Genomic DNA, 27646 nt, shown 5'->3' with positions numbered 1-27646 from the left:
TTAAGAGAATTCACTCACGCAAAAACAAAACTGAGATGAAATAATCACAAAGCTGAAAATACAAAGCGAGATCAATATGGACAAGAGCGAACTATGAGCATGGACAAGAGGTCTAGAAAAACAACACTTGAGGCATAACAAGCGAACGAGGTTAATAATCTGACGCAGCACAGCTATAGTCAGATTCTTTTTATATCCCAGTGATTGTAACGAGAGACAGGTGTGCCGCTGGCGGGATCACCCTCCACTCTAGCCAGAACTGAAACAAAAAATAAAACACAGGCCAAAGCATGACAGAATGCAGGTATGAAACTGACCTGCCGGCAGTCCAGGACTATCTCTCAGTCTTTCTGGCAAAAATAGTTCAACTGAGAATGTGGAGTCTTCTGAACATCGCCTTTAATATAGCGATCATAAACCCTTTCATGCGCCCTGTAACCTGACAACATGATAAACTGTCCAATGTAGTAAGCGCTGTCCCTGAAAGGGTTAAAGACCAAAGATACACTTGTGCATGTAAAAGAAGCAGTACTGTGGTGACTTCAGCTGCAGGAAAATGCTGTCATGCAAATTTGAACATTTTCTTCCCTACTATGAGGCTTTTGTTCAAGATAACGAAACCCTTGTTGGAGCCTGCCATTTTATTCCCTTAAATGTTGGCAATGAGCTTGATCACAAACCTGTATTGATCTTCCAAGGTTAATAAAGCAAACCCAATTTTGGGAGGTTATATAAAACATATCAATTGCTGTCTTCCTGCAAACCTACCCTTAATATCGTTTATTGACCATGTCATTTACAATTGACATCATCATGGCGTGCACAACTATCGAAATGGACAAACGATAAACTCCCTGTTAACTTGCTACAAATTTACAAAATAAGAGAGACGAGAAGAGAGCCTACCGATAAGACACTCCACTTGACGAGGCATGTGCATTTCCACTGATAAAAATCATATCAAAAGCAAAAGTCACGCAATCTTAAATGAATCATGTATTGTTATGGTGTGGTGTATATTACTCTAAGTCAGTGGTGCCTCTACTTACGAACGTCTCTTTATACGAAATTTTCAAGTGACGAAACACCTATCATATCTATTACCTAGCATCTTCCTGACATCCCATTGGCTAAAATGTATGAGTCTATGTGTGTAGAAGATCTGTGTCTATGCAGCGTCCTCGTCACTCCCTTCCTAGGCCATGAGGCGTTCCGATAGATTTACGTAAATGTGAATCACCAAGAAAAAGTGTTCACCAGTCAGGCGATCGCTCACTATGCTGATATTTGCCTTGGACATTTTCGAAGAATTGTTAAAAGCCGACAAAAGCAAATGTCCTTGGATCAGTTCTTTCCAAAACGGCAGGCAAAAACCCCTTCTGAGAGAGAGAACATGAACTAACGAGGGCAAAAAAACTAGGACGGAGTCAAAAGTTAAATTACCATCATTTTTATTCTTTGTTTTTTACATTCTGCTCAACTCTCATTTATTGTAATAATGTAATTGTAACATGTATGTTTTAGAAAACCTGTTTGAGGGGGGGGGGGCAGATTAGGGCATTTACATGGAAAATGCGTCTCTACTTACAACATTTTCTAGTTAAGAAATTTCTTCCAGAACCAATTAATTTCATAGAGGTACGCCTGTATTATGAATGCCTCATATATAGGACTACACTGCATGTATTCATTGTATTGTAGGGGTACATTAAGCGTGAATATCTATGTGGGTATACGTGGGTGTATATGACCTGGACATACACCAACCGTACAGCTTCATGTGAGTATAAGATGACAAAAAACAAACACCGTAACAGCGAACACAACCGAACTGTATGAGCTTGGAAAACAGTTTCTTGCATCACACGTTGTGGGTGTAAACCATTGAATATGTTTCCTCTTCCAGGTGTGTCCACCTCTCAGACCCGGCAGGCCCACATCACTCAGGTACTTCAGCCCGAAGAAGCACTCTATCTCCACAGGAAAAAGAAACGGCTCCTACTCCATGATCCCTACACTCGCTTCTCTGCTCTGCTGTACCGCCGGCCCCTTCGAGAAGACCAGAAGGCTATTTTGGCTTGTATGGACAACGTGGAACTAGACCATGCCACCTTCCTCTGAAAAAAATCCACACAAATGAAGGTCAAAATAGATTTTATGTTGACACGTTTTAAAACAATAATTGCGTGGATCATCTGCTGGGATGGGGAGAACTGCATTTTAGTATTTCGATGTGGTGCACCCTGTTCAACCAATGGGCAATTCAACCATTTATGATGGGTTTTCTACATTTTCTAATGACGATGAATGAAGATCAAACCCTTCAATATTCATTTCAATCTCGACGACAATCCATCCAAAATCCGTATTTCTAAATGTTGGCCTCTGGAATGAATGCGCTAATCGCCATGTTTCTTTGGATGGTCCCATTTAGTATTCTCGTCAATGTGTTTACGTTTTCAGCAAATCAAATCAGAATGATACCTGCCGTAGTTTGACAACGATTTTCTCCAGTGCAAAAAGTTATTTGAAATCCAAGATTTCCTTTATGTCGTGTTAGCTAATTGAAATGCATGTCAGGCTTGCATTTATTTCAGTTTTTACACCCTCGTCTCCATTTCTTCTACTGCAGGAAGTACAGAGGGCTCAAAATCCTACTCAGAATAAATTAGCTATCCAAAACCAATATAGCTGAGGAAAAAAGTAACTATACAGGATTTTGTGCCATAGTACTGGATTTGCCAACGTAGAAAATACAACTGACATGAATGTATGTTTGGTTGCCTGCCTCATGCATCCGTCAATTTACTTTCATCTGGGAGTTGGAGCCTATACGAGCTGATCTGATCTTTGGGCAAAAGGCAGACTAGGGCTAGGACTGGTCACCAGTCAATCACAGGACACGTATAAAGACTGACAACCGTTGACACTCACATTTACATCACCACTTAGGGGGAACGGACCCCATGCTGCCTGCGCTGAAGTCGGGCAAGTGAACCACGACCTGCTGCTTGATTCACTTCACTTCAAATCCGAACGTCATTTCTACTGAGCCGTTTTGCTTCACAGTATGAATGTAATGTTCCATTTTGTTCGATTTTGTAAGCATGCTGTAAGTGAAAGAATAATCACCTATGAAGGAATAGGATTGGCAATTAGAGGCAGCTACATTTTTCAGCGACACTTTTTTGTCCGTTTTTCTTGACCTATTCATTTCATTTTGGAACTTGTTGAGATATTAAAATCTGCTCTTTGACAGTCCAGGGAGTGAACACTATTGGAATAAAACAAAGAACAGGAGTTGTCATAACGTCACGGGCTTAGATTACTCTGTTTCACGTTACTGAGTTACAGTTGGAATGACTTGAGGATTGCTGAAGCACTGTCAAAGCTAAGGTACCGTATTTTCTGCACTATAAGGATCTTCGGATTATAAATCGCACCTTTAATGAATGGCCATTTGAGTTCATCTGCAAGTCAAGGCTGGTGAGCGAATAATTTCATCATTATTTAATGATTTGGATAAAGTGAGAGGTGGATGGATAGACAGACAGACAATTAGGGCTGCACAATAAATCATCATCGCGATAATGGCATGTGTAATATGCGTATTGCAAAGACGTGCAATAAGTTTCATCTGGAATTGTATGCGTTCGTCTGAAGTTGACCAGTCGGATGCAACCTTAAATGGACATCACCATCAGGTGAACTGTATCTAGAATCATTACAAACACTAGATTATATACGATACAATACAATACATGCTGATTTATATAGCGCTTTCACAACAGCGGCAGCTGTAACAAAGCGCTTTACAAAACAGTTAACATAAAGTAAAATAATAAACACAACACATAACATAAAACACGGACAGTCATGCAGTTCTAACCACTTTTCCATCACACGCTTTGTTGTTTGAAGCAGTTCGAGATGAAAGAGGAGAGAATCAAAGTGTCCTTTAACCAGTGGAACAGATTTTGATTGAAGATTTCATCAGCTGCAAGACCAACAGTCTTTTGAAATACGCTACAATTACGATAATTACATTTTGTTTTTGTTTTCTAGCTTTTTCCATAGCCAATATCGTAAAAGCTTTTGAAAAGACTCCACTTCATCTATAATTTTCCCTTTATTCACAAAACAACTGACATGCTAAGGGTAAAAATGCATTACTGAGATATACACTACTCACAAAGAGTGAAGGAAACCAAATGATGACTGCCACCCAACTCCAGTCATGTTTAAAGGAGGTGAGAGGCACCCAAGTGTCACGCCAGACCTTTGGAAAACGTTTACATCAGCATAGTCTCCATGTGAGATGCCCTGCAAGGGTACCCGACTACATCACCGGGCACCATGTTAGAGACGACAACAAGAGCGCTATGCCTCAGCCACTGTTGTCACCAGACGATTTTTGGGTGGTGGCGGTGTTACAGTGTGGGCTTGTGTGTCCAGTCGGTACAGAACTGCCCTACACTTGGTGACAAGCCCAAACTACCTGAATAACATGAATCCAGTGATTGAACAACACGGGCCTAATTTCGTCTTGAAGGACGACGATCCCTCAGTCGCAAAGGGCTGTTAACAAGTAATGTACGGAATGGCCTGTACTGCTCCTGAATCCTATTGAAAACCTTTGGCATCAGCTGACTCATCGTTCAGAGGCTCGAAACTCTGCACTGAAGAACCTTAAAAACCTGAGGTTTGCCGTTTAAGAAGAGTAGGATGCCATGACTCGGCAGACAATAAGTCCACTTGTGAACAGCATGAGATGTTGTCAAGCTGTCAGTGATGCTCAAGGGCACACATTGACATTTTTTTTTGTGTACCCACCATTCTTGTTAACTTTTGTCCTACTTTCATAATATGATAGCATTGTAGCGTGAACTTTTTACATCTTGCATAGATTTCACCTGGAGGCCAAATATCCCTAACTCTTTGCGAGGAGTGTCTATTTGTAAATCGATCCTTTCACATTTCAAAAGTGAAGTGCCTTTTTTTGAAGATTACCAGTCATATTTTCATTTGTCAAAAAAATGAGAATATGGACCCTCAATTGATCATGCCTCAAAATGATAACCTCATTTCAAATGTACATTTATGGTACCATTTAGATTTGACGTCATTGTTGCTGAGCAATCCTTGAGCAGTACCGTACTCGTTATGCTATTGCCAGTTCCGTAACTGGCTACATTTCTGCCTGCATATTCAAAGAAAAAAAAAAAACAATCACTCATCAACAAATCACGACAGAACGTGTAGTATGTCTAAAAGGCATGAGATGTCCTTTGCTGGTATTGTTACTTGATTTTGAATCACATCGAGAGAGACAGAAAGAAGTTTGCAATAACGGAAGCCGACTCTCTAAGCACTTCCTGGTCGAACAAGTTAAATATGTGGCTGGGCTGTCTCTCTGACTTTCCCCCAAATGTTTTCTGATGTCTTTCAAGGCATGAAGGAGATTTGAGCGAACGTTGCATCACCAGCCTGACAGATGATTAACTCGGATATTGCTTTACAAATCGGCGGTCAGTGAACAGTAAGAAAATAATAGACACACTTAGACATGCATACCGACCTGCAGAAATTCTAAATATTTTTCACATACATTTTCATTGAGAATATATATCAAATCTGTTAATAACGGAGATTAGACTAAAGTTCCCTTCCAAAATAGTTGAGTTAAAAGTCAATTTAGTGCTCTCTCTCCTGCTGTCTGAGTAAAACTAGAGAGTCGTTGAATCGCTGTGAACTTTTTTGAATACCATCATAAGAGCCACTCTGCGTAGAAATCACATATTTTTCAGGCTTTCTGGTCCCCAAAAAGTAAAAAAAAATGTTTTGGAAAGGCGGCATAATCAACGGCGTTGTTTGAAAGTTGTGGTTTTTCTATGTCTGTCTGTTCGACTTCTTTCCGCTTCCATTTCAGTCACGCGACTTGAAAATAAATCTTGGTACTGTATCACTTGGGAATTTATCTGAGGCGGTGTGAAGAGACTGCCTTGAGTGTCATCTGACTCGGGCTTTTCACCTGTATCGAGTCTCGACAAACTTTTTTAAGGTCACTTTTATGTCGCACATGCTTGACAGGCTTTGGCCATGTGCTCAAGTAGACAACCTGGTGCTAACCGACACTGCACAAGGAAAAAAACTCTCTCTTACATACTCATATATGTCATGTTGTAAACTGCATTTTCTCTTTAATCAAAGTACACTACCTAGAAATAGAATGCAATGTCATTGCCGGTTAGTCCATACCTTTTATCAACCTTCTTCGAGCAGAAGCGGGGGTGGGGGTGGGGGTCAATGATGGCTACTCCATGAACAGCAAATACTATCACAATGTGTTCCAGACTTTGGCTCGGAACAGCAGAGATCCGAATCTTACCCTGGCTGACAAAACGCGGACTCACAAGGGGGGAAAGTATTGATCAGATTAAGTATCACTTTTTGTTTCAATGTACAGAGCCCGGAAAAAAAAAATCCCTACTTTCCTTCACAGTTTGTATATAATGTCTTGAATAAGCATAGCTTGTCTAATTTATTAATTTATTTGGTAGAACAGATTAATAATGCACATTTGAAGACTCGAGTGGGGATCGGAGTAGTGTAGGTTCAAGTGACATGTTTACCATAATGTAACAGACCAACATCAAAATGTGAGTAAAAGATATCCTCCAAGAATAGAAATTAGGTGATTTGTAATAGATCCAGGAAATATAAACAATCTCTATATAAATATAATATACCAATGTACATGTGGGGCCCCCCGAATGGCCCGTCTCTAATATATCTCATTTGAGGACAGTTAACGTTTTAAAAGAATGTACAAGTCTCTATTTATTTTTATATTCATCTGTGCTTATATTGTAGCAGTGCAGTAGGTATAAGAAACAAAATATTTCACAGAATGGTGCATTCTAATGGATTTCACTGTACTGTATACAAACACAGCAACCTATTTTTATAGCAACGTTTGCTTGCCATTGAATAGCAAATATCAATTTGACTGTGGGCCATTATGTTTAGTTCATCATTTGGAGATATGAATATATTGTATTCGCATTTGAAGCTTATAAGAATGACGGCGCTCTTACCTTTACTACGGTCCTCCATAGCTTCGTTGGGTTCAAACCGGAAATGGTTTGACATGCATGTATTCACCATATGAAACATATTTGATTCGCGATGGCTGCTTTATCAACTGACTTTCGGACTTACAAATGTGTTTTGTTTTTCTGCTGAAGCACGAGGATGTGTTTGGTCATGTCATGTTTTCTTAACTCAATTTGGTTTGAGCATTTTAGCAGCTTCTTAAGGTACTCAGCACACTTGATGTCATTCAAGCCAGTGCTGCACATTGCCAAAAGACAAACACATCATATACCTGGACATTCTGAAAACTGGTGCTATTTCCAAACAGCTGTGGTGCTTTTTTTTTTCAAGTTCATTGTATTTCTTTGCCTCAGACCAAATGTAGCTACACACTATTTGCGTGTTACAGAGTTGGCCGTGTGCAGTCTCTGCTGTTGTTTCTGGGACATGACAAGAGTTACAAAATGTCAGATGTTCGAGCAAGGCCATTTTTGTTTTGAATGCATCCTCATGACCATTTGCCTTTGGAATTTCTTTGTGATATTGTTCATTTTCTTGTCAACACGGTGCTTTGATTGCATATGAGTAATTCAGAAATTCGGATATGCTCCCCGTAACCTTGATGACAGCTATTTGATCAGGTCAATAAAAACGAATCGGTCATCGGAATCGCTGCATCTTCAAAACTCACCACTAGGTGGAGACAGCTCTCTATGAAAAGTAAAGCATTGTTCACTAAATTACCCGGAATAAACCTGATATTTAAGTACCATTACACAGGTGTCTTTCAATGAATGATTATCGTTGAAAATAGAAATAGAAATGTACTTGTAGATCAAAAAAGTCAAACTCAAAACTGTTTCTTACACAGAGTCATTAAAACAGAAAAATACTTTTCCCCACGATATTCAAATTTATTGAAATGCACCTGTTCTTACTGTACGTACCTGCTTAATGCTATTAAAATATGCTGAATTAAACAGCAGTATTTGCGCTGCAGTGACAGGAAAAGAAGAAAATGTATTTTAAAATTCTGGAAATAAAGAGATTTTAGGAGATTTTAGAATTCGAAAATCAGTCAGTCTGAGATCTATAATATGGTTTTTGTTTCTCTTGAAAAGTTGTTTTTCTTTTCAGTGCATCCCGAATACTGCTTTCAGAATTTGTCGTTGTAGTTCATTATGGAGCTAATATAGCTGCATATGCTGTACACTCATGTTGTTTGAGGCAGTGCATATATATATATATATATATATATATATATATATATATATATATAAATTTTTCAAACTGAAAACCGATTTCTGTAAACGCTATTCGAATGCTCAATTGTGGAGCCCCTATCCAAAAGTTTAAAAATAATTTTCATGAAGCCGATTTATTTACTCCAGAAACCAAATGCAATATCGTGGGAGAAGGACAAACTGAACTCATCACCATAGTTTGGGCTTCCATTTTGAGTTTTGTCACTGTCAAATATTTTGAGCGCGCTCACGTTAACTCAAACAACTCAGTACCTCAAAATGTCTCTTTGTGCAAATGTTTTCATCCAGGAATGTTGCCTCCAGTCTGTTCACTGGCTAGGAGAAATAGTTTCATGTTCTTTTATTTTTTTGTCCAGACACACAATGGATATTATTTATAATCCCTGTTCACCCCAACACTGAAAAACTGAAGGATCGCACACAAATAAACTGTCAGTTGTTTTATTTGTATTTTCAAATGTCTTGGTATGCTTGTACTGTAGTTGTACATTCATAATGGTGTATATTACATCAGTTTTTATTTATTAAAAATGTTTCAATTTTCCAAGACGTCTGTTATTGTACAAATCCAAAACGCAACCTGATACTGTATATCAAAGTGTGAATCTCGAGTATTATTTATTTTGACATTTTTTCGAGTTAGTCAGGAGGGGGGATATGACGTTTGTCCCAAATCAATAGAAACAGGAAGAAAAATGATTTACTCTTATATCTTTTGGCGTCAAATGAAACAATTTGATCTTTGCAAGTGGAAGAGTTTGGACAGATAGACAGGCACAACAAAATCGAATATCAAGGCAATCACAAATATTTACAACAAGGAAAAACAAACGCCTATCTTTAGCAAAAACGCCAGAAATCTCTCATGATGTCATCGGCTCTTATCTTGGTCATATTTATGAGGAGCACGTATGACATGATGCATCACATTTGATGTTTACGGGCATGCAGACTTACGTCACGCCACACAAATGATATACATTTCTTTATCACAATTCATTTTGTCTTCCGCTTCCAAATTCATTGCGCATAAATATTCTGACTGCATCGTAGGCTATTTTCTCAGGCCAGCTAAATTGCTTTTTTTTCGTCCCCAAAGAATCCGGTCATTACTTGGCCAATTAGTAATACGACAGTCTACCTCTACAAATATATATCCCATCCCCAACGTAACCACGCTACAACGTGGAGGATTTCGCCGAACGGCGCACTCAACGGAGTTACGTCAGTCATTTGAAACTGGTGTGACGTCAGTGTCACTGACTTCCTGGTCACCAGCGAACCCCACTTTTTCTCGCGAGATTAACCGTTGTCTGGCAACCAACATAAACTGCAGCCAACAACAGCCTTCCAAAATACGCTGTTATTTTCGGCAGTTCAGTCATAAAGACCGGTAGGTCTTCGAGAGTTTAAATAGTTTAATTGACAATTACCACACGAGCAGCATTTTCAAATATACTATTCTTATTTGTAAAATTGAATAAGGGACAAAAAACAGTTTTAATTTAAAACATTTCAGACATTAAAACTTTTAATATCTGTTTACGTTAAGGAAAATACTAACAAGCCATATCTTAATGTTATTTGATTTAAATGTTGGTTTGTCATTTACAGGAGGGAAAAGGTCCAACAAGAGAAGACATGGCTGAGTCATTGGAGGAGTTCCAGATGGTCCTCAGTGAGCTCACTGAGGACCAAGAGGAGCCAAACATGGGCAAGATTCGTGAAGAATATGAAAAACTCCTGAATGCGCTGACTAAGTCCTACAACAACGAGAAAAGGCTCATGACCAAATGCAAGGAACTTAGTGCAGAGATGGCATCAGCCTCAACCAAATTTGAAGCTGCACGCAAGATGTCTCAAGATGATGAGGCAACAATGACTTCACTCAAGACGGTATAGATTACGCAGTTTTGATAACACAAGTATAACATAAATATACAACTGAAATTATGTGTGTGAAATCAGCTAACCCAAAGCACTTATGCAGGAATTAGATAAAGCTTGGAAAATGGTTGATGCTGCCTACAATAAAGAGCAAGCCAATATGGAGACGATCAAAAATTTACAAGAGGAGGTTGCCACCCTAACACAGCTAGCAGAACAACAAAGTATGGCCTCTGCTAACCAAGATCAGAGGTGGGTCCGGCCAATCACCTGCAAAACCGCTTGGATATGCTACTGTGTGTTTATTACATAATTTAGTAAGTACGCTGAGTCCCAAATGTGTTTTCAGTGAGTTGTTGAAAATGATTGAAGACTTAACGAACGAGCGTGATCAGCTTCTGACAACAGTGGAGAGTCTCAGAGAACAGCTGAGCATTGCCAGCGCAAGTAAGCAGAAAGCAGAGACACAAAGGGAGGAGGCCTTGAACAATATTTCTCAGGTACATGGGGGTAAAGATATCATGCCGTCTACGAAACCTTTGAGCTTGATATCTGTATTCTGGAAATGAAGTTTCAAGTTTCTCTGCCAAATTGTTGCTCTCTCTCACTCGCTCTATCCCACCACGCAGCTCCAACATGAGATTCAGTTACAACAGAATGAGATTTCCCGTGAGCAGAGGTTAAAAGAGAAACTGGAAAAAGAGGTGAATGAAATGGCCACTGACTTGGAGACAAAGGTTCGAGAGATCCAAACGGTGAAGAAGGATCTCCAAACCTCCAAAGATGAGCAGCTGAGATTAGCGCAACAACTGAAATCACTGAAGGTATTTATGACCCGCCTTTTCTCTGACACATGTCGCTCAGACACCTCCCTGTTGGGGTGTCCCGGGCATCTCCCAGCGGCAGGAGGCCCCTGGGATGAACCGGGTCATGCCGGAGAGATGATGTCTCCCAATTTGATTTCAGTGGCAGCGTAACTGAATGCTGTTTTCTTTTCCAACAGATTGGCTTTGAGAAACTCACCAAGGATCTGGAGCTGTTGCAAAATAAAACCAACAAGCTGCAGCGAGACCGAGATCAACTCGTATCGCTCAGGGAGCACCACTTTTGGGAGAATCAGAAGAATTTAAATGAGATTAAGGTACAGAGTGCGAATCAAATACATAAATCACACACATAACTGTAGCTGATGCCTATGAGTAAGTCAACTAGCATACAACAACCCACCAAACAAAATAAAGTTTATGATTCGATTCAAATAGCCTCCTCGCTGCCCATCTTCAAAGTCCTCTACAAAACTCACTTGTATTCTTTGGCATTCGACTCAGCATGACTTAGAGATGTTCTTGGTTTTACTGTTTGGTGCTTTCTACCGCCTTTATTACCGATTTGTCTTACTGTTTATTGTGCATGTTAAATTGCTCCATGTACAGCACTTTGTATGAACGATGGCTGTTTGAAAGTGCTCTATAAATACTGTTGACTTGACTTGACTTGAAATATAAACCTGATTCCGAACAAGAGAACTTGAAGCGTCACAAATGTCTCACAAACTACCCAAAATAACATATGTCATGTTTTTGTCACTACAATAGTTGTCCATAAAATGTGCTCCCCTGCCATTTTTGTCAGCTGAAAGAAGATGCAATAAATCAGATGCGTCATGAGATTTCCAAAGAAAGAAAGATGAAAGAAGCTATCCAAAAAAAGTTCCGTTTAGTGGAAGAACAGAAAGCCGACGTGGAAGTGCAGAGAGGGATTCTAAAAGCTAGGATCACCGGTCTCGAGAAAGGTATGCAAGCTTCTCTTGTGCATCCAAACACACAGACAGACTTTTAGACTGATGGAAACTTTGTGACGATGGTGTTCGGTGTTGGCCTCATGCTTAAGTGTCCATTACGCTATGCCAATGACCTGAACTGAAACATGAAACGTAATCTCCCAACCAATCTGAAACCAATCCTGGCTCTGGTCTATGTGACCAAATGAACAAACTATGGATGAAAAACAAATCTCCACTTCTCCTACTTGTCCATCGACAGAGTTTGAAGGTGCAAAAAAGCAAGTCGAAGCTGACAAGAAAGTAATCTCTGACCTAACCAGGGAACGAGACCTCTTGACAAAGGTTATTCTCGCTTCACACTCTTTACGTTTACAGTTAATGATGCCCCCTTTTTTTTGGACACGTTTACAGTTAATCATGCCTCTTTTTTTCTCTCTTTTTTTTTACATGTTTCGGTGATCGCAATCAAAAGACAGTGGCCAAAGCCACAGAGTCAGTGGAGGTACAGCAATGTCTTGTGATGGAGCTTGAGAATGACAAAAGGGTACTCCAACAAGAGATTACTGGCATTTGTGTGGAGGGACAGAAGCTGCGCAAATTCATCCAGGATCTGGAAAAGGACCGTGACCGCTACATCAACGACAACAACAACCTTTTGCAAAAGGTCGGTCATGTATGACAACGGTTGACTGTAAGAGGTTCCGTGTTATCAGTGGCCGTGAACAAGGATAAGTGGTGGAAAATGAATGAATTGACTTGAAAATAGGCACGGTTACTTCAGTTACTACCTAATTTTCCAGATTATAAATCGCTACGGGGTGTAAATTGCACCAGCCATAAAATGCACAATAAAGAAGAAAAAAAGAAAAATAAAGTCACACTGCAGTAAAAGTTGCATTTTGGGGGGAGGAAATTTATTTGATGAAATCCGACACCAAGAATGGACATGTAATCTTGAAAGACAATTTAAAATGAAAATTGAGAACAACAGACTGTGTAAATGTAAGTTATGCTAACATTATATGTTGCATAAAAACATGAATTGAGAATGTGCCTGCTATGTTCACGTAAAATATCCTGATAATATTCAGATAACTATCGCATCAAGAATGTGCTCACAAGTTTACCAAACCATCAGTGTCACTGCAAATCACGAAATCCAATGAAATCTTCATCCTCCGTGTCACTTTTAAACAACTCTGGAGATAGCTTCCACTTCTACGTCGCTTAAGGCACAGTCATCGTAGATTTATCAACACAGGCCTTGAGCGCCCTCTTGCTGTTTAATGTGAAAATAACATTTCAAATGAGACATTCATTCATCTTTCGAACCGCTCGATTCTCACCAGGATCGAGCGGAGGTAGGTAGGTAGGTAGGTAGGTAAAAAAATAGAAGTTAGTGTGACTCCCTCGCCACACAGATGCACTGTGCTGCACACTGTCATTCTTTTTTCTCTGCCATGCACAGCAGTGCTGTTTGCACCTTCTGATTAAAGCAGTATTATATGAGTGCGTACAAATGTCTTGAATTCATTGCACAGGGTCTAACAACCCAAAGCACATGATTAAAAATAAAAATATTTAAATGCAAAGTTGAGACAATAACATGGAGCGAAACTGTGAGGCCCCAGCAGTTCCATATTTCTCCCTGCATTTTGCAATCACCTATTTTCAAGGGAAACCCACAAATTTGAAATCATATCTGTGACTGAAGATGACCCAAGTGACCAGTTGAGAGGGGTTGAAAGCTCATAATGTATTGTTACAGTACATGCAGGGTCAGTAATTCCTTGGTATGGATCACACACTGTTTTCAATGGCACTTTTCTATTTTAATGTTGTGTTAAGTTTGAAATGACTTGATGTTTGTTTTGTTTTGGGGTTTTTTTGCTTAAAAAGATGCAACAAAAAATTAATGAACTTGAAACAAGTGAGATGGCAGTCCATAACTGGAGAAAGCGAGTCACGGAGGAAGAGTGCAAGCTGGAAAGGAAAGAGGAGCTATTGGATTCTGTGATATCTGAAAGGAACCACTACAGCAAAAACCTTGTTGATGCTCAGGTATCAATGAGACATCTTTTTGCTTCAATGCCAAGTACTTCCTTTGTCGTTTTTCCTGCTGTTGTTTAATCTAAAAGATGGTTCTACCCCACCCAGGATGGCATTGCAAAGTTGAAGATCAAGATGAGGGCGATGAACAACCAGAATACTCAGTTGAAGGATGAAATAGAAGCAAAGGAGTTGGTCATTCACAAAGAACAGCAGCACCACAAACGCTTAGTGCGAGATAATGACAATCTCAAGGTACCACAGCTCGACCTGTTCTTCATTGTTTATAAATTGGGGCTCTGTGTGTGTATATCATGTTTGTTCATGCTGTGCTCCCATTGTATGGAATTCCAGGGACAACTGAAGTTGGTAACTCAGCAACTGGAGGAAGAAATTCGACGTGTTGAGCAGCAGAAAACAGAACAAGAAAGACTTCAGAAAATTATTACTGACAGAGAAACTGAACTCATGCAGCTGAAAAAACAACTGGATCAAGTAAGGAATAGATAATGTGTATGCCATAAATTGTCCGTGTACTCGCTCCACACCCCCGCACCCCCCCCAACCCCCTTCACTGCAGCAAATAACCAGAGCAACTTCAATGTGAAACTGTCGATAGGTCAAATTACTAGACTGACGTGAGCTGCCATTTTGCTTTTATGATTCAGGCACCTCATTGGCCGAGTGACACAAAACACGGAAATGTAGCGGCTTCCAAGTGACATGCTGAACAAAATTACATTTTAAGAAGAACAGTTCATTATTTTCATCTGAAACAAGACCACGATGATCTTGAGGCACTTTTAATCCATCAATATTGTGGCATCCCTCATAATCATGTTTTTTATTTTGGGTTTGTTTTGTTTTGTTTTTAACCATAAATGGCATCTGCCAGTCCAGATAGATTCGGCATCACCCGCTGATCTAAATGAACACACAATCCACCTGGAATTTCCAATTTTCTTTTTTAATTTCATGGTGGAATATATCTTCCTTCTAAGAACCATATTAAGTATCCTTCACAAAAAAATATGTTTTTAAAAGCAAAAAATATTTGGTTTTTGTTTTGTTTTTCAAGGGTGCAGCCAGAGCATCTTGAAAATGACAGAGTAAGCTGCTCCCCTGAAGAAAAATATTTTCTTTGAACAAAAAATAATAATAATTTCAGTATACAAGAGTACCCAGTAAACACAATTGGAATGTAATTCAATCACAAAAGCCTGAAACTTCACTTCCATTAACCCATACGTAAAATCTCGAAAAGGAGCATTTTAACCCACAGACCATGAAAATTTCCAGAAAGGAATTCAACAAGGTTGAAAGATCAGGTTATTATTTGATTTTTGTCAGAAAAGACTCCTGAATTATAATAATATACATATAATAATATACCACAATCAATTTAAAATGCACAAAGACAACTCAACTTCCACTTCACTTTTTTGGTGAAATTTCAAGGTGACCAGGGAACGAGACAACTTGGGAAAGCAGCTGCTACGGCGCAACGAAGAACGAGTTCTGTTGTATGAGAAGGTCAAGATCCAGCAATCCATCATATGTAAGAGGGACTTTCACCACAACCAGAAGATGGAAGACATCCGCCTCCTCAAATTGGAAATCAAGAGAATCAGGCGTGAAAAGAATATCTTGGACAAGGCTGTACCCAACGCAGATGATCTGAAGTAAGAAAGTCAAAAATAATCGTAAGAATACATGAAAGAACAACACTGAACGTCTTAGCGACTCTGGTAGTCTTACAAACCCAATTCCAAGAAGTTGGGGCATTGTGTTCAACATGAATAAAAATGGAATGCAATGATTTGAAAAATCATAACCAACCTACAGGTATATTTGATTTGAACAGACAGCAAAGACACAATATTTAACTCTTTCATGCACCCTGTAGCCTGATATCATGACAAGCCTCCACTGTAGTAACCACTGTCCCTCAAAGGGTTTAAGTTCAAACTACTGATTATCAATTTGAACATTGAACATTTTTTGTTTGCTTGCAATGTAACTACAGCTCTCTATAGGGGTGTTCACACGGCAACTTTTACTCCGGTGCAACACCCGGGCTGCCCCTTGTAGAGCCTTCACACATACAAAGTTACACCGGTGTAGCCCCTGAAAACAGCTCAAACCGGAGCAAATTTTACCCTGCTCAAGGAGATGGTTTAAAAATTTGCTCCGGAGCAAATGCTCGTTTGCAGGGGCGGGGTGGGAAGTCGCCTCGCTACGCATGTGAAGAGTTGATTACACACGGCTGAAATGTGTTGCTTTCGTGCTCTGTTGTACTTCTGTCATCTTTCCTTTTGGAGGAGACTGGACTGTTGTTGTCGGAGTTGTTTGTGTAGTTTGTTCCTGTGTTGTGTGTTCACCCCCCCCCCCCCCCCCCCCCAAATAGAATTTACTTTGTGATTTCCTCTCTTGATTTTCTGTTTGGCACATGTTTGCTTTTCTGAGTGTCACTGAAGTCATCGTTGATTTATGTTTTCGGGGCCGGTCATTGAACGCCTCTCGAGCAGAAGGCACGGAGACCGAGAAGGATAAGAACGTGCCTATAGTTGCTTGAGTTCAACAAATTATTAAAGTGCGTATGTTTTAAAAAGAACCAACACGACAGCTCTTTGTTTTATTTCCGTATTGCATTGCACGGCTGCAGAAGCTGCCGTGTGACTGCAAGTGGGGCTGCACGGGAGTTAACATGCTTCTCTTTGGTCAGCAGCTTTTTGCGTGTGAACGCTCCACAAAATTTACACCGGTGTAAGATATATCGCAACAAAATACAGTACGTCAGTGCAGCACCGATGCAAATGTGTGCCGTGTAAACACCCCTTATGAAATAATAACTTCATATTAGAAAACCAGGTCTCGAAATAAATGCATATGCATTGTGCCGTATGTGATTAAAAATGTATAGTTTGTGCTTCATTAAAACAAATTGAATAGCAACCCCCCCCGATAATTGAATCACTGGGACAATCCAAAACAGCTTTGCTGGGCTGGATGCACTCATGTCATATCACACGTCCCAACTTAACACACCTAACGCAAAGAGCGTTAGGTGGCTAGCTTGTGCAGCTAAAAACGTTGCGGTCGCTCTCAGTTTAACTCAGGAATCAAGAAGGATGATGACGAAAGACAGAGAAGTAATGGTAGTTGCTAAACTAAGTTAAGAAAAATAGAGTGGGGCCAGGGCATTTTTAAAAAACATTTTGGCATTTAGCCACATTTGCGTCAAGGTACTAACACCAATCCCCATGCACGTGACGAATAAAGGTTATCTGTTTCATGTGTTGTAGACGAGAGCTGTTTGCCCTGCAAAGGGAACTGGCTCGAGAAAGGACGAGGAACGGTGTTCTTGAGGAACAGCTAAACCCCATAAATATTCACAGATGGAGGCGACTGGAGGTCAGTGTACTGTAGCTAACTTGTGCATCGTATGGTCGTCCTGGACAGGGAGATTTCCCCATCTGCGTCCCCATCTCAAGGTTTCTCATCTTTCCACAGATGGGTTTCAAATGTTTTTTTTCTTGCCCTTCCAGGGGTTTAGGATCAGGGGATGTTATGAATATTTTTCAACTGTAGGAATGTGAAGCTCTTTGTCAACTTTTTGTGATATTGGAGTACAGTGATCCCTCGCTCTAACGCGGTTCACTTTCCGCGGCTTCGCTGTTTCACTGATTCTTTTAGTGCAGTTTTTTAAATACTTTTAAACAGTGAATTGCATTCTGCATCCTGATTGGCTAAGGCACTGACCGACGTAAACAGTCTCCGCACCTCGTCTCTGTACAGCTTGCCAAATTTACCTTTGCAAATTTTTGGTCTTTGGTTTCATTATATCAGTGGCGGATGCTGGTCTGTCAAGGAGGGGAAGCTCTATTTCGGCCTACATCATAAAATGTGTCCGTTTATTTATACGTGAATTCTACTCTCCGTTCCTTTTCATAAAAAAATGAAAAGGTTGCCTTCACCCTAAGATCGGTGATTGGCTCATTTCGCTGTCAATCAAAAAGAGATTCAGTCTCAGACAGAAAACAGTCAGTGCTGTATGAGAAACATAGAGCACATTTGAAATTTCGTCCCACTCACATATTTTTGCTTTTTTTTTTAAAAAATAAATCCTACTTCACGGATTTCACTTATCACTGATTCTTTTTGGAACGCAAACCCGCACAATAAATGAGGGATTACTGTATATACATAAATTTGACTTGGCATAGACTGAAAATATTACATTGGTCATCACTGGGTTCCAAATTGTTTAGAATTTCAGGGGTGCCACTGTATTGTCTTCATGACGGTGTTGATTTTACCTCGAGTAGAAAATATCACCACATGTGAACATTATCACTTGATCCTAAAACTTCAACAAACCATTAACACATTTGAAATGGTTGTCAATGACAGGGCAGCGACCCCTGCAAGTATGAACTGATCCAGAAGGTTCACACTTTACAGAGAAGACTCATCAACAAGACCGAAGACTTTGAAGAACAAGAATTCTTGTTACAGGTGACATTTTTGTTTAGTTTCATTGAAGTGCTTGAATTGTTTCATCTTGTGTGGCCAGCATGGACCCTAAAATAATTTATCCTTGTTTTTATTCTTCTTATTACATGTATGAGTATTTTTGGCAATTCAAATAAAAACGTTTTTTCTTTCCTCTTAAATATAGGAAAAAGAGAAGCTGTATGTCGAGCTGCAGCAAATTTTGGCTCGACAGCCTGGTGCTGAGGCACTTGAGCAGCTTCAGCATTGCCAATGGACATTGAGGGAAAGGACCAAAAAGCTAATGGTATCCAAGTGTAATAATACTTGCCTTTCCTCACCTGCAGCTGTATCATAGACCGCAATTTTTGATTTCAGATAAAATATGGTCACGGTTTTGACAAATGTGTTTTGACTGCACAGGCACTGACTGCAGAGGTGAGAGTACTGGACTCAAAGATGAATGAGTACAAAAGCGAGAATCAAAAGTTGATCACTGAGCTGGCAGACCTCAAGAAGAAGTATTTCACTCAGAAAAAGCTACAAAGGTAGGCTTCGTAAATTGGCTTGAGTTAAATTTGAATGGCAAGGAGAATAACTGGAATTTAAAAAGGGGCATAAACAGTCCAGTGGTTCCTTGGCTTATGATCCAGACATTCAACATTTCGAGGATACAAACAACGCGCAATGAACGACTTTGCAAAGCGGCTTCGGAATCTGTCGTCAGGCAGTGCAAGACAGCATGCTGAGTCACGGCTGTAATCGCGTTTTTTGAATTGATATCAGTTTTATATCAATTCATTTTCTGAGGCGCTTATCCTCACACAGGTTGCGGGGCGTGCTAGAGCCGATGCTAATATTATATTCATTGCCGAAATGTTTACTCTGTACTTACTATGAATATGACGTTAAGTGAAGGTTAGAGGTGGAGTATAGCACGTTACGACAAATTAAATTCATGTTGCCGCTGTGGAACTGGACCCCCATCATAAACCGAGGACCCCCATTTCCAAAACTGGCATTGATATAAATAAACATTTGAAGTACTGTATTTATAATGACATTAATATTTGTGTGTAATCCCCAATTGATTAGCAGTGAGGACCAGATATCAGTAGGGATTTGACAAATGATACATTCTCCCTGAAAGACGAAATATATTTGGTTCATGGTCCAATGCCAGTTTTATTTATTGTCATTTAAAAAAATATCTAATGCCATTAATTTATTATTTTTTTAAATAATATATGATGTCTGTTTATCAGGTTTGCAAGATCATTTGGGTTGAAAAATCACAGACCAATTTTCATTTGGTCAAAATTACCTGACAGATTGACAGTGTCACGTCGCGTGCCCGCCAGCAGGTGGCGGGATTTTCCTCCGCCTGTTCTGCACACCTGTTCGTAATTTCGGGCTGATTACCCTCCTTTATTAAGAGACTCCGGCAGTCCTCTCACTGCCGGAGAATTCCTTACCGTGCCATTGCTCTCTCTCGCTATTTCATCGTTCGAATTTACTCGCTGCCTTTTTGCCTTACGGCCACTACTATTGTTATTCGCGTTTCATCCAAATTGTTATTGCTCTAGATTACTGATCTCAATACTTCCTCGCTCTTTGTTTTTTCGCGAGCGTTTTCGGTTGTTTTTCTTTATTTCCTGGTCCTTATTTGACCAGCGTTTTCTGTTACCGTTTTCCCTGTCGGGCTCTTTCTGTTCGTATTAAAACCCTTTGTTTTTCATACAAGATCTTTTCGTGTCTGCTTTTTCCTGGGATCCACCTCGTTATTTTTGTTGTGCACGAGGCGAATTTTCATCGCCTCGGGCGCAACGTGACAGAATTCTCCGGCCACCATGGATCCCGCAGACATCGAAAAGATATTTTCCGCTCTTTCCCGACAAGAGCAACAAATGAGTCAGCACGGCCAAGCCATTACGGAACTCCGCGGCGCGGTCTCCATGCTGGCTCATCGGTTCGATGAATTCGAACCTCGCTTAGTTCGGGTGGAGGAACGGAGACCACCACCTCCCGGGGTTCGTCCTACCACCCTGGAAGCGCCCTCCTCATATCCCTCTATGTCGAGGGAGCCCTCGCTTCCACACCCCCCTCGTTACGGGGGTGAGCACGGGCAGTGTGGACACTTCCTACACCAGTGCTCTCTCGTATTTGACCAACAGCCGTCTGCCTACGCTAATGACAACGCCAAGGTGGCTTATGTCATGAGTCTGTTAACAGGTCCCGCGGCGTCGTGGGCGATTGCGACCAGTGACGCTAAGCCGAATCTCCGTTCATCACTCCCTGACTTCGTGGCAGCCTTTCGTCGGGTGTTCCACCATCCCGTGCGGGGCAGAGAGGCGGAGGGTCGGCTACTCGCCCTTCACCAGGGAAGGCGGTCGGTCGCGGACTACTCCATTGAGTTCCGGATCCTGGCCGCACAGAGTGGATACGGCGATCGAGCCCTGTGTGGACTGTTTCGCCGTGGCCTAAACTCGCTACTCAAGGACGAGCTGGCGACCCGCGACCACAGCACCGATTTGGAGGAGCTGATCGACCTCTCCCTCCTCATGGACAATCGCCTGAGGGAGCGAGGCCGGGAGCGTGGAAGTGATCGGTATCCGTCTCGACGCACCACGTCCCGTGAGGAACATCGTGGGTTCGGTGAGCACTCCCGGGGCCGGGAGACAGCAACCACGGAGGAACCGATGCAGCTGGGCGGCAAGGACGTTGGTGCGGAGGAAGGAAGGCGCCGTCTCCGTGACCGTGCTACAACAGACAGCGCCCAACCACCTCCTCACGCCGCAACCAGCTATCCGGGGTCGTCTTTCCATGCCCACCCCGAGTACTGTGAGTTACGACCTCGCTCGTCACCCCCCGAGCCTAGGCGAGTCGACAAGCGACCGGGACACCCCAACAGACTTGAGCTCGAGGGGGAGGTATTCGGTGGGTCCCGGTCAAGGCGGGTTCGGGCCCTGGTAGATTCAGGAGCGGATGACTGTTTGATGGACACCAGTCTCGCGTCCGAGCTGGGTTGCTTTTTAGAGGAATTGATTGAAGAGAAGCGGGTGCGTGATCTTGATGGGCTTCTCCTGGCGGTAGTAACGCATCGAACGGAGCCGCTAAAGCTTCTACTATCCGGCAATCATATTGAGCATCGCCGTTTTTACGTAATGCTGTCCCGCAACGCTCCGATCATCCTCGGATTACCCTGGCTTCAGACGCATAACCCCGTGATTTCGTGGGCGCGCCCAGCAATCGATAGCTGGAGCCAATACTGTTATCAGCACTGCTTACAATCAGCCGTCGGGAAGCACGAACGCGTCGCGCCCCCCGAGGAGATCTGCCTTGACGGAGTGCCGGAGTACTATCGGGATCTTAGGGAAGTATTTAGCGAGGATCGCGCGCGCTCCTTGCCCCCACACCGCCCCCACGATTGCGCTATAGACCTGCAGGCGGGCGCCCCGTTGCTGACCTCGCTGCAGGTCTCATCAGACCATCACGCTCACCGTTAGGGGCGGGTTTTTTCTTCGTGGGGAAGAAGGATAAGACCCTGCGACCCTGCGTAGACTATCGGGGATTGAACGAGATCACGATCAAGAATAAATACCCCTTACCCTTGATAGACTCCGCCTTCGCCCCACTGCAATCTGCCACGGTCTTCTCGAAACTAGACTTGTGCAGCGCTTACCATTTGGTTCGCATCCGGGAGGGTGACGAATGGAAAACCGCGTTTAAGACCCCCCTGGGCCATTTTGAATATTTAGTTATGCCTTTTGGACTCACAAACGCCCCTGCCGTATTCCAGAATCTTATTAACGATGTGTTACGGGACATGATTAACCTTTTCTGTTTCGTTTATCTTGACGACATTTTGATTTTTTCCCGTTCATTACATGAGCACCGGCAACATGTTAGGCTGGTGCTACAACGTTTACTGGAGAACCGGCTCTTCGTCAAGGCAGAAAAGTGTGAGTTACATGTCCCCGTCATCTCCTTCCTTAGGTTCATTATAGAACAGGGCAGGCTACGAGCGGACCCCATTAAGACGCGTGCGGTCACTAACTGGCCGGTTCCTACCAGCCGCAAGGAACTGCAGCGCTTCTTGGGGTTCGCCAACTTCTACAGACGTTTTATCCGCGGATACAGTCAGATGGCGCTTCCCTTAACCCGCCTTACTTCTGTTAAGATCCCATTTAAGTGGGATCCTACCGCGGATGTGGCGTTTGCTAACCTGAAGGCGGCGTTTACTAGTCCCCCTGTACTTCAACATCCAGATCCTGACTATCCTTTCATCGTAAAGGTGGACGCCTCGGATTCAGGGGTGGGTGCGGTGCTGTCCCAACGCTCTCCAGTCGACCAGAAGCTGCATCCCTGCGCCTTCTTCTCCCGTCGACTCAGTGCCGCCGAGTCCAACTACGACGTGGGCAACCGGGAACTGTTGGCAGTTGTGACCGCCTTGCAGGAGTGGCGGCACTGGCTCGAGGGGGCAAAGGAGCCTTTTACCGTTTACACTGATCATAAAAACCTCGCTTATCTCCGCTCCGCCAAAAGACTAAACGCCCGTCAGGCCCGGTGGGCTCTCTTCCTCACCAGGTTCGACTTCGTCCTCACCTACTCTCCCGGGTCTAAGAACACTAAGCCTGACGCCCTTTCCCGTCTCCACGAACCTGCGGGGAGGGACCGATCCCCGGAGACCATCCTCCCGACCCAGTGCATCGTGGGGGCCGTCCAGTGGGATATTGAGCAGCGGATCCAGGCAGCCCTGGAGGGGGTTCAGGTGCCGGCGGGGTGCCCAGCGGGGAGGCTGTTCGTACCTCCTTCCCTCCGATCGGAGGTCCTGCAGTGGGGACATGGGTCCAAGGTGGCGTGTCATCCCGGGGTGAACCGGACTGTGCAACTCGTCGCCCAGCGTTTCTGGTGGCCGGAGCTCCGTAGCGACGTGACGGAGTACATCAAGGCCTGCACCTCCTGCGCCTGCGGCAAGTCGTCCCATCAACCTCCGGCGGGACTGCTCCAGCCGTTGCCCATTCCTCCTCGCCCGTGGTCCCACATCGCCCTGGACTTCGTCACGGGCCTCCCGCCTTCCCGGGGTTGAACGGTCGTGCTCACGATCGTGGACCGCTTCTCCAAGGCTGCTCATTTTGTGCCTTTGTCCAGGTTGCCGTCGGCGCTGGAGACCGCCAACCTCCTCATCAGACACGTCTTTCGTCTCCACGGCATTCCGGCGGACATTGTGTCGGATCAGGGGCCCCAGTTTGTGTGTCGCGTCTGGAAGCGGTTCTGCCGGTCCCTCGGAGCTACGGCCAGCCTGACCTCGGGATACCACCCCCAGTCCAATGGACAGGCTGAGCGCGCCAATCAGGATCTGGGGGCGGCCCTCCGCTGTGTGTGCCTCCACCGTCCCGCATCCTGGGTCGACCACTTACCCTGGGTAGAATATGCCCACAACACCCTCGTCTCCTCCGCCACAGGCAGATCACCGTTCATGACGGCTTACGGGTACCAGCCACCGTTGTTTCCGTCCCAGGAGGGGCAGGTGGAGGTCCCCTTTGTACAGCACCACCTTAAGCGGGCCCATCACGTGTGGAAGGAGGCCCGGGCTGCGTTGTCCCGCACTGCGTCCCGGAACCGGCAGATCGCAGATCGTCGTCGGCGCCCGGCGCCCTCATATGTGGTGGGACAGAAGGTGTGGCTGGCAACGAGGGATCTTCGCCTGGCCGGCACGTCTGCAAAACTGGGACCCCGATTCACTGGACCATTCGAGGTCGAGGCCGTCATCAGCCCCGTCGCGGTCAGGCTCCGGCTACCGGCCTCCATGAAAGTTCACCCCGTGTTCCACGTCTCCCTGCTCAAGCCTGTGTCTTCCAGCGCCTTGGCGCCTCCTCCCGCTCCGCCGCCGCCTCCGCGGGTGGTCGATGGTGGTCCGGTGTACGCGGTGCGTGCCATCCTGGACTCTCGGCGCAGGGGCAGGGGTTTCCAGTACCTGGTCGACTGGGAGGGCTACGGGCCGGAGGAGCGGCAATGGGTGCCACGCTCCTGGATCCTTGATCCGTCCCTTTTGCGCGACTTCCACACTGCTCATCCATCCAAACCGGGTAGTCCGCCGGGAGGCGTCCATTGAGGGGGGGGTACTGTCACGTCGCGTGTCCGCCAGCAGGTGGCGGGTTTTTTCCTCCGCCTGTTCTGCACACCTGTTCGTAATTTCGGGCTGATTACCCTCCTTTATTAAGAGACTCCGGCAGTCCTCTCACTGCCGGAGAATTCCTTACCGTGCCATTGCTCTCTCTCGCTATTTCATCGTTCGAATTTACTCGCTGCCTTTTTGCCTTACGGCCACTACTATTGTTATTCGTGTTTCATCCAAATTGTTATTGCTCTAGATTACTGATCTCAATACTTCCTCGCTCTTTGTTTTTTCGCGAGCGTTTTCGGTTGTTTTTCCTTATTTCCTGGTCCTTATTTGACCAGCGTTTTCTGTTACCGTTTTCCCTGTCGGGCTCTTTCTGTTCGTATTAAAACCCTTTGTTTTTCATACAAGATCTTTTCGTGTCTGCTTTTTCCTGGGATCCACCTCGTTATTTTTGTTGTGCATGAGGCGAATTTTCATCGCCTCGGGCGCAACGTGACAGACAGGTGTTGGCTTATCATTAATATTCAAGGTCTCATGCCATTAAAAATCCAATATTTGCACTTTTTTATGCATAAAAAAGTAAGTTACTTTCCTGAATACCTAGTAACATAGTTACTTTACTGATTACTTGACTTTAAAAGTAACTTGTCAAAATGAAGCAATGTTTGGTACAATTCCCAACATAGTTAAAGTACTGTACCACCGACTATGATGTTAAAACTTATATTTTGGAAGATGAAGACAGCTAAACAAAAAAAAAATTAGAATTTTGATGCAAAGGGACCTTTCGAGATTGTGATCTTTGCTCACCTAACTGACATCATTTGGTTCAAACATCCGAACCTCAATGCCTTGACCAACCAAGCAAACGTTAATCTTTGTGTTTGGTTTTGTATTCTGGGGACAATCGTCAATCTTCCCTTGATTCCCTGAGAAGATAGAAGACCATTGCAGAACCTGCTGGAAAAGAGTTGATAATTATGTAATTGAAATGATCTTTGTCTACACGGACGCCTAAAGTTACATCCATGCAATGTAATTCAATGTATTTTCTTCTGTCTCATCTCAGCGACAAGTCCAAAACCAAAGGGGAACACTTGGTGCTACCTCAGCTCCTCAACAAGCCGCATTATGCTGGCGGAGGCTTCAAGTTTGATGAACTTTTCCGATGACGAGTGAGCATTTTTTTCAAAACACCCTGTGATAATTTAACCCTTTTATGCACCCTGTAACCGGATAACATGGTAAGATGTCCACTGTAGCTGTCCCTGAAAGGCTTCATGTTGGTGAATGTCACTCATCAAATTTGCCTCAGGAACGTACCACTCGATCCTCAGGTGCCTTCAAAGAGAACGTTGCATCCGGAAAGCATTGAATGTGTGAAAATACATGGATAAATTATGTATCCCTATTATGGTTGAAAGTTGAAACACACATAGCATAGGCACAGTGGAAGAGAAATCTTGACTGCATTATTATCAGAATATTTTTATACTATATTTTGTACAGGTCTTAGTATGAATAATTTCACATTTCTTGATGTGTTTTCAATTACAAAACTGTTCGAAATTCTCAGGATGTGTGTAATCATGGGATACATTTTGTGTGTTTTGATTAAAAGCGCACACATATCGATGAGAACATTTGTTTTGTTTGTGTTTTGACAGCATTTCCAGATTAGCATTTTGTGCATTGGGTTAATTTCAGTGGCAAATGCACCAAAAGCAGAAATTGAATGGCAGTAACTTTGGTAATTAATTTAAATTTGTAACTTTGGAGGAGGAAAAAAAATCACAACAAAGCTTTTCCATATATAATCAGTGGAAACAACCCTGCTATTTTTCAGCTCCGCAAACAAACACACGAGACAGGAGTGTTTCCGTCAGTCATCAGCAAAACGGGTGTCTGTCAGCGACGGACTGAGAGGTCCGTCGGTACTTGACCTGGTTAGTGACGACTACACTGGCGGACGAAAACTCGCATCCATCAGTTCTTGATCCGCCCTTTTTATTTATTTTTTTTAAGTTGGCCATCATTAGTCATCAAAATGTTTGTCAGTCAATACAGACGGAAGGTCTGTCAGTACTGGCGAATTACCCACCTCGGGTTTAATCTATAAACGCCTTGTGGTAAGAGCAGTAATCCAACCATGGAGACACCTCATCTATTAGGTGCAGCAATGGTGTGACCTCATCTCTCATAGACATTGACATTCATTCATCTTCCGAAACGCTTTATCCTCACTAGGGTCACGGGGGGGCCGGAGCCTATCCCAGCTGTCTTCGGGCAGTAGGCGGGGGACACCCCGAATTGGTTGCCAGCCAATCGCAGGGCACACAGAGACAAACAACCATGCACGGCCACACTCACACCTAGGGACAATTTAGAGTGTTCAATCAGCCTGCCACGAATGTTTTTGGAATGTGGGAGGAAACTGGAGTACCCGGAGAAAACCCACGCAGGCCCGGGGAGAACATGCAAACTCCACACAGGGAGGCTGGAGCTGGAGTTGAACCTCTGCACTGCGAAGTGGACGTGCTCACCACTGGACTACCAGGCCGCCCGACATTGACATTAAATGAGGAGATCGCGGATCGTTGCCCCATCCTCAAAATATTTCTATCTCCTCCTGCCGCGCTACACTGGTGATATGAAATGAGCCCCTTGAGGCCGACATTGCATGTCGCATTACAGACACGACAACGAGTACATAAAAAGATCAGATTTAACAAAAACATGCAAATTGGGCGTCCTGGAATGTGAACGTAGCCATAGATTAGCTTTTGGGCTCACCTCTGCACTATGGCAGCGCAGAACGACCCAACGGTTGTTTTTGCTGTAATGTCATATTTTGCGGCTCTGATCAATGACACCATTGATAGATTGCGCAAATTATGACACGACAGTTGATCAGCTATTTTGTATAAAATGCACATCACATTGGTGTGA

The 27646-nt window shown here is 43.3% G+C and overlaps 2 protein-coding genes across 7 annotated transcripts in view; both read left to right on the top strand.

Moving 5' to 3' along the window:
- Positions 1–7782, top strand: part of LOC127587772 (protein turtle homolog B-like) — an 89648-nt gene extending 81866 nt beyond the window's left edge. For 4 of the 5 annotated variants that reach the window (XM_052046214.1, XM_052046213.1, XM_052046215.1 and 1 more), the window contains one exon: positions 1907–7782. In XM_052046214.1, coding sequence (XP_051902174.1) covers positions 1907–2121 — 215 coding nt within the window. In that variant the 3' untranslated portion in view covers positions 2122–7782. The remainder of the gene's footprint in view (positions 1–1906) is intronic. The other variant, XR_007958849.1, reaches the window with a different exon arrangement.
- Positions 7783–9644: 1862 nt separating this feature from the next.
- Positions 9645–26596, top strand: cfap58 (cilia and flagella associated protein 58). 2 transcript variants are annotated; one of them, XM_052046242.1, is made up of 19 exons: positions 9645–9753; positions 9975–10256; positions 10351–10499; positions 10597–10747; positions 10877–11071; positions 11251–11388; positions 11880–12039; positions 12290–12372; positions 12503–12694; positions 13930–14091; positions 14188–14334; positions 14434–14574; positions 15538–15761; positions 17385–17493; positions 18493–18597; positions 18761–18880; positions 18997–19121; positions 25635–25679; positions 25767–25877. In XM_052046242.1, the coding sequence occupies exons 2-18, from the start codon at positions 10002–10004 to the stop codon at positions 25636–25638; spliced, it is 2460 nt and encodes an 819-aa protein (XP_051902202.1). In that variant the 5' UTR covers positions 9645–9753; positions 9975–10001; the 3' UTR covers positions 25639–25679; positions 25767–25877. The 2 variants fall into 2 exon arrangements, with proteins under 2 accessions (XP_051902202.1, XP_051902201.1); XM_052046241.1 differs by lacking the exon at positions 25635–25679 and having other exon boundaries at positions 25767–26596.
- The last annotated feature ends 1050 nt before the right edge of the window (positions 26597–27646 follow it).

This window comes from Hippocampus zosterae, chromosome 16, assembly GCF_025434085.1.
Source record: "Hippocampus zosterae strain Florida chromosome 16, ASM2543408v3, whole genome shotgun sequence".
NCBI classification, from domain to species: domain Eukaryota; kingdom Metazoa; phylum Chordata; class Actinopteri; order Syngnathiformes; family Syngnathidae; genus Hippocampus; species Hippocampus zosterae.
Note: the sequence above shows the minus strand (reverse complement) of the source record. Positions and strands in the feature narration are given on the sequence as shown.